Source organism: Macaca fascicularis, chromosome 1 (genome assembly GCF_037993035.2).
Source record: "Macaca fascicularis isolate 582-1 chromosome 1, T2T-MFA8v1.1".
Classification (NCBI taxonomy): Eukaryota; Metazoa; Chordata; class Mammalia; order Primates; family Cercopithecidae; genus Macaca; species Macaca fascicularis.
In genome coordinates this window covers 167,434,761-167,453,658 of record NC_088375.1, presented here as the reverse complement: position 1 = coordinate 167,453,658, position 18,898 = coordinate 167,434,761, and the positions used below count along the sequence as shown (strand labels likewise).

Genomic DNA, 18,898 nt, shown 5'->3' with positions numbered 1-18,898 from the left:
TATCTGGTCCCCTCTCTGTTTCCTGTTTCTCCTGAGTCACTGGCCACCCCAGTCCACCTGGGTGTTACAGGAACCCCGCAAAGCACAGGATACAGGACTGTTGTCGTAATTAACCATCACATCACACATGACCCTCTTCTGCCTAGAACGCACCCTGTCTCTGGATGTGAGGTTTCAGCTGAGATCATGAGAACCACTGAGAGCTGCTGAAGTTAGAGCTTCTGATCCACCAATCTTGATAGCCACTGTTATACTGGGGTTTTTCAGCATTGCAGAAAGAGCCCCAAAGGGGAAAAGACAATTTGTCAGTGTAGAAAACCAACACTGAAAATGTATAAGTCAGTCATCTACATTTGCTACTACTGACTTTAGAAAGGTGAAAAAACAATGGCTAGCCAGGTATCTTTTTCAATTCTGCATTGTAATATAGGTCCCTTTTTAACGAAGAAAAGATACAGGTTCTATAATCCCTTTAATAACAGGTTAGAGGCCTGAGGGAAGGGCAGTCACATTTCACGATGACTAATTAACTTGCTTGAATTGCTACTTGCCATAGAAAAGTTTCCCAGATAAATCATATTGCTCTTTTTTTTCTTTGACAGTTTTCCAGAGGAAGGCAAGTGTGAGCAAGATATTAAACATTTTGCTTTACTCTCACAAAACAGTATTAGTTGTTGCACTGCCAGTGGCTCCTTAAAGATGCTCATTAATTTTTCAGGTTTTTAAGTGGCTAAAAGGGAAAAAGCAAATATTATGTCAATGGAACTAAATATTGGTGCTATTAAATATAATGCAAATTAGATGATGCCACACAGAATGTATTTTTCAAACATTTTATTATTTGTAATTAGAGATTTGTGAATTGTCCACATAGAGATGGGTTCTGAACTTATAGACTCTTTGTTACTAACCCATGTTAAACAGACACAGTGTTTCTTGAAATACTAATCACTTTACACTTTTCATTTGGATTTATTTAACCTTCTTCAGGTCCTGCCTCTAATAAACCACCTAGTTCCTGCAGAATAGGAAACAATTCAGAAGAGTTCTGTAATTTCCCTGAAGTTTGCAACCTATTAGTACAGAAAAAAGAACCTTCCTTCCTTCCTTCCTTCCTTCCTTCCTTCCTTCCTTCCTTCCTTCCTTCCTTCCTTCCTTCCTTCCTTCCTTCCTTCCTTGCTTCCTTCCTTTTTAGACAGGGTCTCTCTCTGTCACCCAGGCTGGAGTGCAGTGGTATGATCTCAGCTCACGAGATCTGGGCTCAAACAATCCTCTCACCTTGGCCTTTCAAGTAGCTGGAACTACAGGCATGCACCACCATGACCAGCTAATTATTTTTCTTTCTTTTTTTTTTCTTTTTCTTTGTAGAGACAGGGTTTCACCATGTTTGCCAAATTGGTCTTGAACTCCTGGACTCGAGCAATCTGCCCACCTTGGCCTCCCAATGTGCTGGACTCACAGGCAGGAGCCACCATGCCTAGCCTATGATTATGCTTCTTCTTGAAGTCATCATCTTCTGTATTAGTTTCCTATTACTACTGTCACAAATCATCACAAACTTGATAGCTTAAAACAACACGAATTTATTATCTTATAGTTCTGGAGGTGAGAAATCTAAAATCACAATCACCGGACTGAAATCAGGGTGTCAATAGGGTTATGCTCCTTCTGGAGGCTGCAGGACAGAATCAGTTTCATTGCCTTTTCTAGATTCTAGAGGCTACCTACATTCCTCAGCTTATGGCTCCATCCTCCATTTTCAAAGCCAGAAGCATAGCATCTTCCAATCTCTTTCTCTGACTCTCACCCTTCTCCCTTCTGCTTATAAGAACTCTTGTGATTTTACTGGATCAACCCATATCATCTAGGATAGCCACTCCCTCTCAATTCCCTTTTACCTTATAAGGTAACTGACTAGAAAGAACAAACTCAATTTCTCCTGCTGTACAGTACTTTTACAACACAGGTCACTTCTGTGACCTCTGGTTACCAACATGTGTGTGGGGATTTCTCCCCCTCAGCAACAAATTCTCTAGCAGATTCTTTGAGCGACACCAGCTGGTTGTCCTCTAAGTTAATTCACTCTGGCACTACCTGCCTAGACATAGTGTCAGATCCTACAACTCCCACCTCAGATGCCAGTCTCAAGTAATAGGTGGTTACCTATACTTCCATCTGATTGGCTATAGGGTTTGTTTGTTAGGGTTTGTTTCCATGACCTTTTTTTCTGATTTGATCAGTTTGCTAGGATGTCCCACAGAACTTGGGAAAACACTTATAATTACTGGTTTATGATAAACAGCATTACAAAGGATACAATCGAACAGCCAGATGGAAGAGATGCAGAGGGCAAGGCATGTGGGGAGGGGTATGGAGCTTCCATAGGCTTTCCAGGTGCATCACCTGCCAGGAACCTCCAGGTGTTCAGCTCTCCTGAAGCTCCTAGAACTTAAGCCTTTGGGTTTTTCTGGAGGCTTCATTACATAAGCATGATTTATTAAACCACTGGCCATTGGTGATCAACTTAACCTTCAGCCCCTCTCCCCTCTTGGAGGTTGGGGATGGGTTGAAAAACCCCAACCTTCTAATCATGCCTTGATCTTTCCTCTGAATAGCCCCCATCCTGAAGCTACATAGGGGCTGCCAGCCACTAATCAACTCATTAGCATACAAAATAACAGTTATCACTTTGGGCATTCTGAGGATTTTAGAACTTGTATGCCAGAAAAGCAGGATGAAGACAAAGTATGTACTTCATAATATTATAGTAACCTATTCACAGATTCCAGAGATTAGGTCACGGACATCTTTATGACGCCATCATTTGTCCTGCTACATTTCCCTACCTCCCCAACCACTACCACCAATTGCAGTTTTTACTAGTCAGGGTGCTTAGGTGTAAGCAAAAGAAATCAAGCCTGGTTATCTTAAGCAGAAAGAGAATGATTAGAAAGGTAGCTGAAAATCTGTAGAAAGCCTGGCAGAATTGGCATGAGCAGGATCCAAGTGAGAGCAGGAGCCAGAACCACAGCCAAAATCACAGCCTAGGAAAAGTCTGGCGAGGACCCTGCAGCTGACACTGATCACTGCCACTGCCTGCCCTGGTGCCACTGTCACTGTATCCTGGATACAGCTATGGTGCCCACATTGGATTCTAAGTGGTTTCCTGAAGCCCTGTGTCACCCCGTCCACATTCACAGCCTGGGTGTTAGGGGAGGGGCATCTGGTTGGCGAGGTTTAGGCCATTTGCTTGTAGCCCTACTGCCTCTCGGCTTTTTTAGGATGCCCACAAAGAAGTATATCCTAGTGCTGGGCAAATAAAAGATGGCAAATGTCCACTGGACTATTCAGATTGGAGCATGCTATGCCTGGAGAGCAAGGGTGTACTTCTGAGGAATCTGTTGACCACTGTGTAGACTTGGAAGCTGTCCATTCTTTCATATAGAGTTTTGCTACACTTTGACATCAGACCTTCTCTGTATGGTCCTTGTCATTTAGAAAAAAATCCTGGGTGGCTACTGCTTTTTGCCTTTTCCTCCTCTTTTTCTTTCTTTTTAACAATGTAACTGCCATATGTAGATTTCTTACCTTCTCGCTACATACCAAGTACCTACAGCCTAGGAATATAGGAAGGAAGATAAACCCTTGAATATGTCTATGTGTACCCCGCTACCCTTATATACACCGCTGACACTGTAATCCACTAAATGATTCATTGCTTGACTTGTTTTTCAAGGTGTGGTAATGAATTTGTTCTGACACATCGTTTTCCCTGCCCTGGGCTTCTGGTGCCTATTTGATATGTTGGCATTAGTTTTGCCTTGCTAATTGACATACTCAACTCTTTACCCTTGGCCCGATAATGTTGAATTCTGACCACAGAGCTAAACTGGCCTGGCTTGGAGAAATGGCATTTAAATGCTGTGAAACAGTTGAATTATTAAAAGGAGATTCGAAAGAGAGAAACCAAAAGAAGGTATTTGTGTTTTGAGAAAAATAGGAGGGAGGGTGGGGGTGAATCTTCAATGATTTAAAAAAAAAAATCCTTTGTCTCCTTTAATATGACTCCTCTTTCTTGAGTATCTAGAACCTCCTGAAAGGTCCAGAAAAGTTCACGTGTCTGCTCTAATCAAAGCCTTTATGATGCAGGTCTTGGTTAGTGTGGTTTCAACATCAAGATTGGCAAGCGCAAAAGTAAATCAAGAAACCTCAGAGATGTCTACACCCTTTGGCTCAGTAATTCCTCTTATAGAGATCTGGCCTTAAGAAACAATCTGTGGAAAGGAAATTTATGTACAATGATATACATCCAAAACCTAATTATAATAGTAGGAATTTGGAACCAGTCTAAAAGTTCAACAATAGCAATAATTAATGCTGATTAAGGTTTTATTTGTGTAAAATATGGTACTAAGTGCTTGATATGAACTGTCTCATCAAAACTCATGACCTCACTGCTTTTATCTAATTTTACAAATGAAGAAACTGAGTCACTGAGAGGTTAAACAACTTGCCCAGGGCCGTGGAACTCCATCTGGTAGGGCCGGGACTTGGACTGAGTTTTGTTTGAGTGTGCAGTTGGTGTTTGAAACCACTGAGCTATACAGTTTCTCTGTAGGGGTATGATTGAATAAATACAGTAAAACATGATGAAATATTAACTAGCCATAGCATCATAGCATGATGTTTTGAACAATTTTTAATACAATGAGGAAATTTTTATTAAATAATATTGAATAAGGCCAGGTGTGGTGGCTTATGCCTGTAATTCTAGCACTTTGGGAGGCTGAGGCAGGCAGATCACCTGAGGTCAGGAGTTTCAGACCAGCCTAGCCAACATGGCAAGACCTCATCTCTACTAAATGTACAAAAATTAGCTGGGCGTGGTAGCGTGCACCTGTAATTCCAGCTACTCAGGAGGCTGAGCCTGGAGGATAGCTTGAGCCCAGGGGATAGAGATTACAGTGAGCTAAGACCACACCACTGTACTCTAGCCTGGGTGATGGTGTGAGACTCTGTCTCAAAAAAAAAAAAAAAATTGAATACAAAAGGCAAGACAAAACATTTACTAAAGAGTATGATCTCCACTAGGCTACCGATATACACAAAAGACTGTTAACATATTTTTTTAAAATAATAGTTTCTAGTTGGCAAACAAATATAAAATTGTGTTATCTTCTCCATACCCTTCAATACTTTTCAAGCATCCTGTAATTAGCATGTATTACTTGTGTAATAAAGGAAAGTAGTCGGTTTTAAGAAGAAAATAACTCTACGCTAGAAGATTTAAAGCATCAGTGCTAAATGGGTTAGCACAGTAGGGCTTGTGGGGTTGAGAGCCTCACAAGGCCAGGCAGCCGCAACACACCATGGCGAGCCCTCAGTGGAGCAATGCTAAGTCTCATCCTGGGAGAGGCTGTTTGCAGGGCTGACTCTGCTGCCCACCCTGAGCCATCCTGCTGTGGAAGTGAGTTATTAATTTAATGAGATCAGCACAGACTACCTGTCAGAACTGGATGGGAATTTCCACTCTTCACTCTCTACCTATGTAACTCTGAGCAAGTTATTTATCCATTCTACTCTTTTGTTTCCTTATCCGTGTGATGAGGACAATAATATTGTCTGTGTGATTGGGTTGTTGTGAGTATTACATGAGAGAAAACATGTAAAGTTTAGCATGTTACCTGAGATATAATTAATACTCTTTAAACGGTCACTTTAAAAGGATGACAAAACACACTTTGCCCCATGGTCAATGATATGGTTTGGCTGTGTCTCCACCCAAATCTCATCTTGAATTGTAGCTCCCATAATCCCCGTGAGTTGTGGGAGGTAATTGAATCGTGGGGGCAGTTACACTCATGTTGTTCTTGTGATAGTAAGTTCTCATGAGATACGATGGTTTTATAAGGGGCTTTTCCCCCTTTGCTCCACACTTCTCTGGCCTGTCATCATATAAGACATGCCTGTTTCTCCAATCGCCATGATTATAAGTTTCCTGAGGCCTCCCCAGACATGTGGAACTGCGAATCAATTAAAACCTCTTTTCTTTATAAATTTCCCAGTTTTGGCCAGGTGTGGTGCCTCACGCCTGTAATCCCAGCACTTTGGGAGGCTGAAGCAGGTGGATCACCTGAGGTCAGGAGTCCGAGACCAGCCTGACCAATATGGTGAAATCCTGTCTCTACTAAAAACACCAAAAAAATAGCCAGGTGTGGTGGCATGCGCCTGTAATCCCAGCTGCTTAGTAGGCTGAGACAGGAGAATTGCTAGAACCCAGGAGGCAGAAGTTACAGTGAGCCAAGATCATGCCACTGCACTCCAGCATGGGCAACAGAGGGAGATTCTGTCTTAAAAAAAAAATCCAGTTTTGATTATGTCTTCATAGCAGTTATGAAAACAGACTAGTATGGTTGATGTAGAAAGAAGAGCTGAGGTGATGATTTGGCATCATCCTTAAGATACAGATAGAATATATTATTACTAAAACCAGGTCCCTCTGAGTGGATTTGATTAAACTAGCCTGGTGTTTTGGTAGGCCAAAAAATATAGTTGTAATGCTTTAAATTTTGTCCAATAATAAGAAACCATATTTCTTGTTTGCAATCACTCTAAATTCCCACAGGCACATTGTCTTCTTGTAAGACTAAAGTTTGATGCCAGTGTGTATAAGTTTTATAAAAAATTCTTCCCAAATTAAAGATAATTTGGATTTTTTTATTATATTTAAGTATGTCCTGTGAGATTAATAGGCGTAAGTTAATATTCTGTTGCAAGGACGGAACTGTCTCATTATGGATGTAACACTATAAACACTAAATACAATAAGATATCATGAAGTTTTTTTTTTTTTTAGCAAATTAGGCAATGCACTGATGACAGAACTGATATAAACAACAGTTTCCAGTCATAAAGGCTCTGTGCGTGTGTGTGTATGCACGTGTGTGTGTGTGAGATTCTGTGCTTGTGAATGCTTTTGTATGTTAAAATACTTGCAAATACCATAAAACACTAATAGCAGGTGGATTAAAAGGGTGGGATTAGGGATGGTTCTTTTTTTCTCCTTTTTATTTCTCCTGTTGAAAATTTTTCTGTACTTTAATTACCACTTTTACAAAGATGTTAAGTATAATTTAAAAAGAAATGACGTAGCCACGTGGTGGCAGTATTCCATGAAGAATGTAATCTACATAGCTTCGTTTCAGTCCTGTGCCTAACATTGGCTTGATTTCTTCTCCGACAATTGTGTTTATAAATTGTCTTATTTTAGATAACTGATTCCTTGTGAAATTTCCCTCTGAGAATTAAGCACCTCTTATGAATGACTTTAATTTAATGCACCTGGTTAATTTGGAACTATGATAACAAATAGATTCTAAAGGAAGATTGTATTTATTCCCTGTTTGGGCTAATAAAATCCTAGTCAGATATGAACATTGTTTTTATATGATGCAAATTAATAACTGAATGAGGTTTCATTGCCAAATAACCACCTGTAGTTTATACAACAGAATTACATTAACCTGTATTAAAAGCCAACACCATATATTACTTCTAAATTAAAAATGCTAATTTTAAAATAATAAAAGTGAAAACAAAAATACTACAGCAGCATATGCTATAAGCCCATGATCTTGCTAAATTGAAAATTGTGTTGCCTTTTAATGTAGTATTTTTACTCTTTTTTTTTTGGAGATGGAGTCTTGTTCTGATGCCCAGGCTGGAGTGCAGTGGCGTGATCTCAGTTCACTGCAACCTCTGCCTCCTGGGTTCAAGTGATTCTCCTGCCTCAGCCTCCCAAGTAGCTGGGATTACAGGCACCTGCCACCACACCCAGCTGATTTTTGTATTTTTAGTCGAGACCGGGTTTCACCATATTGGCCAGGCTAGTCTCGAACTCTTGACCTTGTGATCCACCTCCCCCCCCCACTCGTCATCCCAAAGCGCTGGGATTACAGGCATGAGCCACTGCAACTGGCCAGTATTTTTATTCTTAAAATTTCAAAATAATGGAGATTCAGACTCCTGCCTGAGTTCCCTGCCAATGAATGTTGGCCTGTAAAGATACCACTTTAGATGAATAAACCTGACTGTTGGCCATCAGGCATAACCTTGTTCCCTCAGAGTTTGGTGGAAACATATACCCACGGAGCAAAAGAGACTTAGTGAGACATTGAGAAGCCAAAAAAATTTCTGATTTGTCACAATTCCCGGTGAAACATTTTCCTCTTGCTGTAGAGAAGCCAGAATTAAAAAAAAAAAAAAAAAAACCCACAGGAAATAACTTTTGGCTTTTCTGATGTTTTCATCTCCTAAAATTCCTCAACCATTGTTCTCAGAAAACTACCCTCCTCACACTTATGCCTGCACCCCGAACAGCTTTTTTTTTTTTTTTTTTGAAATGGAGTCTCCCTCTGCCACCCAGGCTGGACTGCAATGGCGCAATCTAGGCTCACTGCAGCCTCCACCTCCCGGGTTCAAGTGATTCTCCTTTCTCAGATGCCCAAGTAGCTGGTATTACAGGCATGCACTACCACACCCGGCTAATTTTTGTATTTTTAGTAGAAACAGGGTTTCACCATGTTGCCCAGGCTGGTCTCAACTCCTGGCCTCAAGTGATCCACCTGCCTCGGCCTCCCAAAGTGCTGGGATTACAGGCATGAGCCATTGCGTCTGGCCAGACCAGCCTTTTTCAAAAATTTCTGAAGCCCCATAGGAACCTTTTCATTGGAAATGTAGGATCCTTTTCTCAAAGACAGTCACATGAGTCACATTGCTCCTTATACAAGCCTGTGATATCTCAGCCTCAAGTTGTGATTTCTCCCTGCCTCCAAAAGTAATTTTTTTAAAAGAAAAATTTGAGCACTGAAATCAGAATGACAGAATACACAGGGCTTGAATCAGTCTCAGGGATCCAAGGCTTAGAGCCATCTTCAGAAATGTCTTCTGCCAGTTGGGAGAATTGTGACCTTGAAGTCATTTCTGTCAGCTTTTAATTATCAGGAAGGGGAAGACCGGCAAGGCTGCACCAGGACCCCTTTGAGTTCAGACTGAAAGTAAGGTGCCAGGATTATTCACTCTGCCTTGGTCAGAAGCATTCATTAGCAGTGTCCTGACAGCCTTTATAACTAGACCAGGCTGCCAGGATCTTTGCCAGCGGGAAGAGAGCAGAGAGAAGTCATTGGTGACATCCCACGCCGGTGTTACACCAAAGTGCCTGCTAACCAAAATTAGGTTTCTTATGAGGAGCCAGGAGAAGGTGAACAGCATCTCAAAGATTGTGCAAAGGCAAAAGTGACACATCTTGGAGACCTTCAAGGAAATCTGAACCTTATTGCACCATCAATTGCAAGGAATCAAATAGAGATCAGTTATCGTGCATTTTTTCTGGCTCAGTAAAATAAAACTCCTTGGTATTTGCCACCTAGAAGCCTCATGAAATTAGTGGACACACCTTGAAGTTTTACAACCTAGGTAGATTATAATTTTCCTTGCAGTGTTTTCTCCTTTGAGATTTACCCAATTAAATAAAAGGAAGAAAAGACACACACTCGAAGGCCATTGCTTTTATACCACCCTTCAAGTCCATTAAAGTTATTGGTTTACTTTAGTCCTCTCTAAACAAGAGAAGAAACTCTGTTGGGAAATTTGGCAAGCGGAGTGCAAAATGTAAGAAACTGATGCTCTTTCCTTTTGGTTTAAGTTCCCCAGGTCACATCAAAATCATCCCAACACAACACATGGAATTCTGGGCTAACAGTTGCTTCCATCTCCACAGGACACCTTACTTCTGGTAAGAAAATACCACTTAGACTTTTCGAGTAGTCTTTTAGTAATTGCCCATTTTAACCCATCATACTGAAAAAATCACATCAGGTGTTAAGTTTCTGGACAATAAGATATGCCTTATGCCCTCCATAGGAAAATGTAGACAAAGTACAAAGATCTGCTTAAAACTGAATGTAAGAAGTGGCTTAGGTGGATTTTGCCAGATTTTGCAATAGATTGTACACATTTAAAAAATTTATTTATTTATTTTATTTTATTTTTTGAGACAGAGCCTTGCTCTGTCACCCACGCTGGAGTGCAATGGTACGATCTCGGCTCACTGCAACCTCCGCCTCCCAGGTTCAAGCAATTCTGCTGCCTCAGCCTTCTGAGCAGCTGGGATTACAGGCATCCACCATCATGCCCAGCTCATTTTCGCATTTTTGTAGAGATGGGGTTTCACCATGGTAGCCAGGCTGGTCTTGAACTCCTGACCTCATGTGATCCACCCACCTCAGCCTCCCAAAGTGCTGGGATTACAGGTGTGAGCCACCGCACCCGGCCACATTTTTAATAGCTGCTAGGGCTCAAGACCCAAAAACTTCTTTCAAAACAAATTAGTTACCTATCTTGTGCTAGGACTTCTTGAGACATCTTCTTCAATCTTCAAAACAACCCATGAGATAAGTGTTATGCATCTATTTTATAATGAGGAAACTGAAACTTAGGAAAATTTCATGAGCAGTAGGTTTTGAAGAATGATGACAAATTTCACACATTCTATCTCACACAAAAAGTTAAAAAAAATCAGTATGATTGTGACCAGCTTTAGACATTGTTACAGCAGTCGGGAATTCTCACCTGTGTCAGACAAGCCAAATGAAGTTCACCACTAAGAATTTACATGAAATTTGCATGCACAAGCTGACCACATTTGCTAGATGCACTTCTAAAAACCCACTGACATCAGATACATGTAGCCCAACTTTCTCAAACAAAAAGTTGTTTCCTGGGGTAGTTGTGCACTCTGGAAAAACAGTCACTTTGTGGCCCAAGGTGAAGGTTAATGTTGCTTCCCCCTACCCTTTCTCCTTTGAGACCTTTGCTTTGAGCAGAGTAGACAGAATCGTAATTCTGGTATCACGTGAACACTAATACTTGGTTAAAATTATTTTTCTTTCCTTTCATTAGACAACAGAGAAGACATTGGACTTTTATTGGGAATGATCGTCTTTGCTGTTATGTTGTCAATTCTTTCTCTGATTGGGATATTTAACAGATCACTCCGAACTGGGTAGGTTTTTGCAGAATTTCTGTTTTCTGACTTAGACTACATGTATATGTGTCACCAAAATTTAGTCATTTCAGTTGTTTACTAGAAAAATCTGTTAACATTTTTATTCAGATAAAGGAAAATAAAAGGAACAATGTTTAATAAGTACTTACCCATGCCAAACTCTTTACAGATTTCTTTCCTTTAATCCTCAAAACGACCCTGCCAGAAAAGCTTCCTGATCTATTTTGCAGATGACTTAAATGAGGCTTAAAGAGGCTAAGTCCTCAGCCCAGGATCACTGAACACTAAGCCCTGAGGCCAAACACAGCTGATATTAAAGCCCATTTCTCTCCTTTACTACACGGCCTTTTCCATTGTGCCTCAAATTTACCTACAGTGCCTGGATTTTTGAGAGTGGTGAAGTCACAAATTGCCTTGTTTTAAAAGAAAAACTTCAGTCAAATTAAATTTAAAGGAGTTTAATTGAGCAATGAATGTGTGAATTGAGCAGCCCCCAGAATTACAGCAGATTCAGAGAGACTCCAGGGATGCCTTGTGGTCAGAGCAAATGTACAGACAAAAAAAAAAAAAAAAAAAAAGAGAAGTGACATACAGAAATCGGCAGTGGAGTACAGAAACAGCTGGATAGGTTATGGGTTGGTGTTTGCCTTATTTGAACACAGTTTGAACACTTAGCAGTCTATGAGTGGTTGAAGTATGGCTGCTGGGATTGGCCAAGACTCAGCTATTGTTACAGACACATACTACTAAGTTAGGTTTTCAATCTTGTCTGCCTATTAGGCTAGGTTACAGTTCATCCACAAGGACTCAAATATAGAAGTATGGAGTTCTTCTCAGATCATATTCAGTTTGCCTTCATAATTCCCCCCTTTTGATGATTTTCTCAATTTTGAGAGACTGACCAAAACTTTAGTCATTGATGTCACTATCACCATTGTAAATGTACTTACATGGTCTTGAAACCCACTGGGAAACAGTAGAACAGTGGGTTCTGTAAGGTGAGAACAAGGACTGAGTAGAAGGTACCTTCTTATGCTGAAACATCCTGTTTATAGGAGAAAAACAAAACCTGGTCTGTTCTAGGATCTATGTGTTTCCTTAAAGTCTTAGCTTGATTATGTCGTATTTAGCATGAGCAACTCCATTTTGTTTTGGTTTGGTCTGTTGGAGTCTAGTGCATGAGCTCAGTCCAAAACAATGGCCTCCCATAATTTTGTTTTAAAAAAAAATCCCCGTTTTTGGTCAGGTTCTCACTTAGGTGAGAGTATGACCAAAACTTAGGGCCTCAGTGCCACTCTCAGTTACCATCATTTTGGGTTTCTGGTCTCAGTGTGTAATTCATAGGTTACGGTGTCCTGATGGTCACACATTTCTTTTAGCTCTTGTTATTCCAGTTGAAGAGAGACCATTTGACATTCTAGAGATAGCTGCTTGTAAACATTTAAAATCTTTGAGAGAATACAGTGTACCATGGAGATTACTATTAGGACTATTGGGAGAATAATACTAAGAGTCTGGAGCATGTTCTTTACCCAGGGTCCTCACAAGCCAAACCAACCATCTAAAATCAAATACATGAAAGAATGAGCTAGACGAAGAGTCTACTCACTTAACTAAGTGATTTTTTTCATTAATCCCCTACAACTGAATCACTATAAATACCCGATGTTTTCTCCATAGGCCATAAGTGTCAGCAGCTGTTTAGCCAATACTTTTCTGTTTGGCCAATTATACTATTTCACGTAACTTTCACAAGAGAATTTAAAGTTTGTTGTGTAACCATAGCCTTTACAGTAGAATCTGCTATAGAACCTATCATGAGGGATACATTTCTAATCAGTGCCTCTTTTACCTCAAAGTATAGAAAAAAAGACCTAACAAATGATGTCCTTCTAGAAGAGTGAAGGCCTCCTGGCAATGTTCTCTTTAGCCCATGATGTGGGTTAAGAGGAATGAATCAATGTTCTGTTTCTGACTGATTATGAACTCTTAAAATTTCTCAGCTGCATTGGGCCTTCATCTTTTATCCACCAAAGTATAACGTTATCCATGTATAAGGCTGGCTGCAAAATCCTTCACAAATAAACATATACCCCATAATACACACATAACGGAACTCCTTTTCACTTCTACTGTTCATAGAGGCATAAGCAAGAAAAAAAAATATTCAAAGGTAAGAGTCTCATGATAGCAGAGAAGTCTGAATCCATGATTTTGGGATAAGCTGCTCACATTAAGCACGCTGTCATCTGGGGAGAAACTGTCCTGGTTAGCTTTACCTTAAGGGTTGCAATGGGTGTGGAAGGACCCTTCTCAGTTGTGAGATTATGAAAGTTGTGGGACCTCTGAAACTGAAGTTCAAGGTCCCAAAGTTTTGCTGTAGTGTGGATGGCAAGGACAGTCTTTCTCTAATGTTCTCAGAAGATTCATTCTTTGGGTTCTAGATTGTAAAGGGGTGGATTGTCCTCAGTGAACCATAAACAGCTTTTTTTAACCATGTAAAAATATACTGTAGCATAACAATCTACTATTATAACATCAGTCTTCTTGCATGGGAAAGCTTTCATACAACCAGAAAATACGCATTGAAAGTGACAATTGAGTGAAATCTCTTACAAATATTTAAATGTCTCATCAAGTAGCCAAATGTACTTGAAGCTTTGATTGTTTTCCCAGGAATATGGGTTTGACAAACCAAACATTGTTTATAAGCATTTTAGTAGTTTATAAGTCACCACGCAAACATATTTAATTTGGATCATTTTATCTTTTCCATTACGAGTCGCGGAATGCAGAACTTTTAATAATAAAAGCCTGAAGGACTCTGGAAGGACAAAGTGACCATCTTGGTTCTCCATAAGTCCATGCTTAAAAATGGGTTTATGTCCTCTTGAATACCAGTTGTTTCTCCAATTTAGGTGCATAGCACTGATAACTGATGAGTTATCATAGGTAATTTGACGTAGATCATGGAGTTTATTCAAATTGTATATCTAAACAATTTTAGTATTAGCTGATTTAGCATGCTGATTTCTGTTTTTTTTTTTTTTTCTTATACTTTAAGTACTGGAGTACATGTGCAGAACGTGCAGATTTGTTACATAGCTATACATGTGCCATGGTGGTTTGCTGCACCCATCAACCCATCAAGGACATAACCCATGCAAAGGACATTAACTCATCCTTTTTATGGCTGCATAGTATTCAATGATGTATGTGTGCCACATTTTCTTTATCCAATCTATCATTGATGTGCATTTGGGTTTGTTCCAAGGCTTTGCTATTGTGAACAGTGCTGCAATAAACATACACGTGCATGTGTCTTTATAGTAGAATGATTTATAATCCTTTGGGTTATACCCAGTGATGGGATTGCTGGGTCAAATGGTATTTCTGGTTCTAGATCCTTGAGGAATTGCCACACTGTCTTCCACAATGGTTGAACTAATTTACACTCCCACCAACAGTGTAAAAGTGTTCCTATTTCTCCACAGCCTTGCCAGCATCTCTTGTTTCCTGACTTTTTAATGATTGCCATTCTAACTGGCATGAGATGGTATCTCATTGTGGTCTTGATTTGCATTTCTCTAATGACCAGTGATGATGAGCTTTTTTTCATATGTTTGTTTGCCACATAAATATCTTCTTTTGAGAAGTGTCTGTTCACATCCTTCACCCACTTTTTGATGGGGTTGTTTTTTTCTTGTAAATTTGTTTAAGTTCCTTGTAGATTCTGGATATTAGCCCTTTGTTGGATGGGTAGATTGCAAAAATGTTCTCCCATTCTGTAGGTTGCCTATTCACTGTGATGATAGTTTATTTTGCTGTGCAGAAGCTCTTCAGTTTAATTAGATCCCATTTGTCAATCTTGGCTTTTGTTGCCATTGCTTTTGGTGTTTTCATCATGAAGTCTTTGCCCTTGCCTATGTCCTGAATGGTATTGTCTAGGTATTCTTCTAGGGTTTTTATGGTTTTAGCTCTTATGTTTAAATATTTAATCCATTTGAGTTAATTTTTGCATAAGGTGGAAGGAAGGGATGCACTTTCAGCCTTACGCATATGGCTAGCCTGTTTTCCTAACACCGTTTATTAAATAGGGAATCCTTTCCCCATTGTTTGTTTTTGTCAGGTTTGTCAAATATCAGATGGTTGTAGATGTGTGGTGTTATTTCTGAGGTCTCTGTTCTGTTCCATTGATCTATATATCTGTTTTGGTATCAGTACCATGCTGTTTTTGTTACTGTAGCTTTGTAGTATAGTTTGAAGTCAGGTAGTGTGATGCCTCCAGGTTTGTTCTTTTTGCTTAGAATTGTCTTGGCTATGTGGGCTCTTTTTTTGGTTCCATATGAAATTTAAAGTATTTTTTTCCAATTCTGTGAAGAAAGTCACTGGTAGCTTGATGGGGATAGCATTGAATCTATAAATTACTTTGGGCAATATGGCCATTTTCACGATATTGATTCTTCCTATCCATTAGCATGGATTTCCATTTGTTTGTGTCCTCTCTTAATTCCTTGAGCAGTGGTTTGTAGTTCTTTTTGAAGAAGTCCTTCACATCCCTTGTAAGTTGTATTCCTAGGTTTTTTATTCTCTTTGTAGCAATCGTTAATGGGAGGTCACTCATGATTGGCTCACTGTTTGCCTGTTATTGGTGTATGGGAATGCTTGTGGGTTTTTGTGCATCAATTTTGTATCCTGAGAGTTTGCTGAAGTTGCTTATCAGTGTAAGGAGTTTTGGGGCTGAGACGATGGGGTTTTCTAAATATACAATCATGTCATCTGCAGAGACAATTTGACTTCCTCTTTTCCTAATTGAATACCCTTTATTTCTTTCTCTTGCCTATTGCCCTGGCCAGAATTTCCAATACTGTGTTGAAAAGGAGTGGTGAGAGAGGGCATCTTTGTCTTGTGCCAGTTTTCAGAGGGAATGCTTCCAGTTTTTGTCCATTCAGTATTTTATTTGCTGTGGGTTTGTCATAAATAGTTCTTATTATTTTGAGATACATTCCATCAATACCTAGTTTATTGAGAGTTTTTAGCACTAAGGGCTGTTGAATTTTGTCAAAGGCCTTTTCTGCATCTATTCAGGTTATCATGTAGTTTGCATCTTTAGTTCTGTTTATGTGATGGATTACATTTATTGATTTGCCTATGTTGAACCAGCCTTGAATACCAGGGATAAAGCTGACTTGATTGTGGTGCATAAGTTTTTTGATGTGCTGCTGGATTCCGTTCACCAGTATTTTATTGAGGATTTTCGCATCGATGTTTATCAGGGATATTGGCCTAAAATTTGCTTTTTTTGTTGTGTTTCTGCCAGGTTTTGGTATCAGAATGATGCTGGCCTCATAAAATCAGTTAGGGAGTATTCCCTCTTTTTCTACTGTTTGGAATAGTTTCAGAAGGAATAGTACCAGCTCCTCTTTATACCTCTGGTAGAATTTGGCTGTGACTCCGTCTGGTCCTGGACTTTTTTTGGTTGGTAGGCTATTAATTACTGCCTCAATTTCAGAACTTGTTATTGGTCTGTTCAGGGATTTGACTTCTTCCTGGTTTGGTCTTGGGAGGATGTATGTGTCCAGGAATTTATCCATTTCTTCTAGATTTTCTGGTTTATTTGCGTATAGGTGTTTATAGTATTCTCTGATGATAGTTTATATTTCTGTGGGATTGGTGGTGATATCCCCTTTATCATTTTCTATTGTGTCTATTTGATTCTTCTCTTTTCTTCTTTATTAGTCTTACTAGTGGTCTATCTATTTTGTTGATCTTTTCAAAAAATCAGCTCCTGGATTCATTGATTTTTTGAAGGGTTTTTCATATCTCTATCGCCTTCAGTTCTGCTCTGATCTTAGTTACTTCTTGTCTTCTGCTAGCTTTTGAATTTCTTTGCTCTTGCTTCTCTAATTCTTTTAATTGTGATGTTAGGGTGTTGATTTTAGATCTTTCCAGCTTTGTGATGTGGGCATTTAGTGCTATAAATTTCCCTCTACACACTGCTATAAATGTGTCCCAGAGATTGTGGTATGTTATGTCTTTGTTCTCACTGGTTTCAAAGAACATCTTTATTTCTGCCTTCATTTTGTTATTTACCCAGTAGTCATTCAGGAGCAGGTTGTTCAGTTTCCATGTAGTTGTGTGGTTTTGAGTGAGTTTCTTAATCCTGAGTTCTAATTTGATTGCACTGTGGTCTGAGAGACAGTTTGTTATGATTTCCATTCTTTTGCATTTGCTGAGGAGTGTTTTACTTCCAATTATGTGGTCAATTTTAGAATAAGTGTGATGTAGTGCTGAGAAGAATGTATATTCTGTTGATTTGGAGTGGAGAGTTCTGTAGATGTCTATAGGTCCTGCTTGGTCCAAAGCTGAGTTCAAGTCCTGGATATCCTTGTTAATTGTCTGTCTCACTGATCTGTCTAATGTTCACAGTGGGGTGTTAAAGTCTCCCACTATTATTGTGTAGGAGTCTAAGTCTCTTTGTAGGTCTCTAAGAACTGACTTTATGAATCTGGGTGCTCCTATATTGGGTGTGTATATATTTAGGATAGTTAGCTCTTCTTGTTACATTACTCCTTTTATCATTATGTAATGCCCTTCTTTGTCTCTTTTTATCTTCGTTGGTTTAAAGTCTGTTTTATCAGAGACTAGGATTGCAACCCCTGCTTTTTTTTTTTTCTTTCCATTTGCTTGGTAAATCTTCCTTCATCCCTTTATTTTGTGTGTGTCTTTACATGTAAGATGGGTCTTCTGAATACAGCACACCAATGGGTCTTGATTCTTTATCCAATTTGCCAGTCTGTGTCTTTTAATTGGGGCATTTAGCCCATTTACATTTTTTTTTTTTTTTTTTTTTTTTTTTTTTTTTGAGACGGAGTTTCACTCTTGGTGCCCAGACTGGAGTGCAATGGCGCAATCTTGGCTCACTGCAACCTTCACCTCCCAGGTTCAAGCAATTCTCCTGCCTCAGCCTCCCTAGTAGCTGGGATTACAGGCATGTGCCACCACACCCAGCTAATTTTGTATTTTCAGTAGAGATGGAGTTTCTCCATGTTGGTCAGGCTGGTTGCAAACTCCTGACCTCAGGTGATCTGCCCGCCTAGGCCTCCCAAAGTGCTGGGATTACAGACATGAGCCACCACACCTGGCCTAGCCCATTTACTTTTAAGGTTAATATTGTTATATATGAATTTGATACTGTCATTATGATGTTAGCTGGTTATTTTGCCCGTTAGTTGATGCAGTTTCTTCATACCATCAATGGTCTTTACAATTTGGTATGTTTTTGCAGTGGCTGGTACTGGTTTTCCTTTCCATGTTTAGTGCTTCCTTCAGGAGCTCTTGTAAGACAGACCTGGTGGTGACAAAATCTCTCAGCATATGCTTGTGTGGAAAGGATTTTATTTCTCCTTCGCTTATGAAGCTTAGTTTGGCTGTATATGAAATACCAGGTTGAAAATTCTTTTCTTTAACAATGTTGAATATTGGCCGCCACTCTCTTCTGGTTTATAGTGTTTCTGCTGAGAAATCCACTGTTAGTCTGATGGGCTTCCCTTTGTGGGTAACCAGACCTTTTCCTCTGGCTGCCCTTAACATTTTTTCCTTCATTTCAACCTTGGTGAATCTGATGATTTGTGTCTTGGGGTTCCTGTTCTCGAGGAATGTCTTTGCGGTGTTCTCTGTATTTCCTGAATTTGAATGTTGGCCTGTCTTACTAGGTTGGGGAAGTTCTCCTGGATAATATCCTGAAATGTGTTTTCCAACTGGGTTCCATTTTCCTTGTCACTTTCAGATACACCATTCAAATGTAGATTTGGTCTTTTCACATAGTCCCAT

General features: G+C 39.6%; 1 protein-coding gene across 1 annotated transcript in view; it reads left to right on the top strand.

The window, feature by feature from the left end:
• IL23R (interleukin 23 receptor) overlaps window positions 1–18,898 on the top strand; it is an 86,782-nt gene that overhangs the window by 53,988 nt on the left and 13,896 nt on the right. Inside the window, exons 8-9 of the mRNA XM_005543084.4 lie at window positions 9,704–9,793; window positions 10,960–11,062. Coding sequence (XP_005543141.3) covers window positions 9,704–9,793; window positions 10,960–11,062 — 193 coding nt within the window. The remainder of the gene's footprint in view (window positions 1–9,703; window positions 9,794–10,959; window positions 11,063–18,898) is intronic.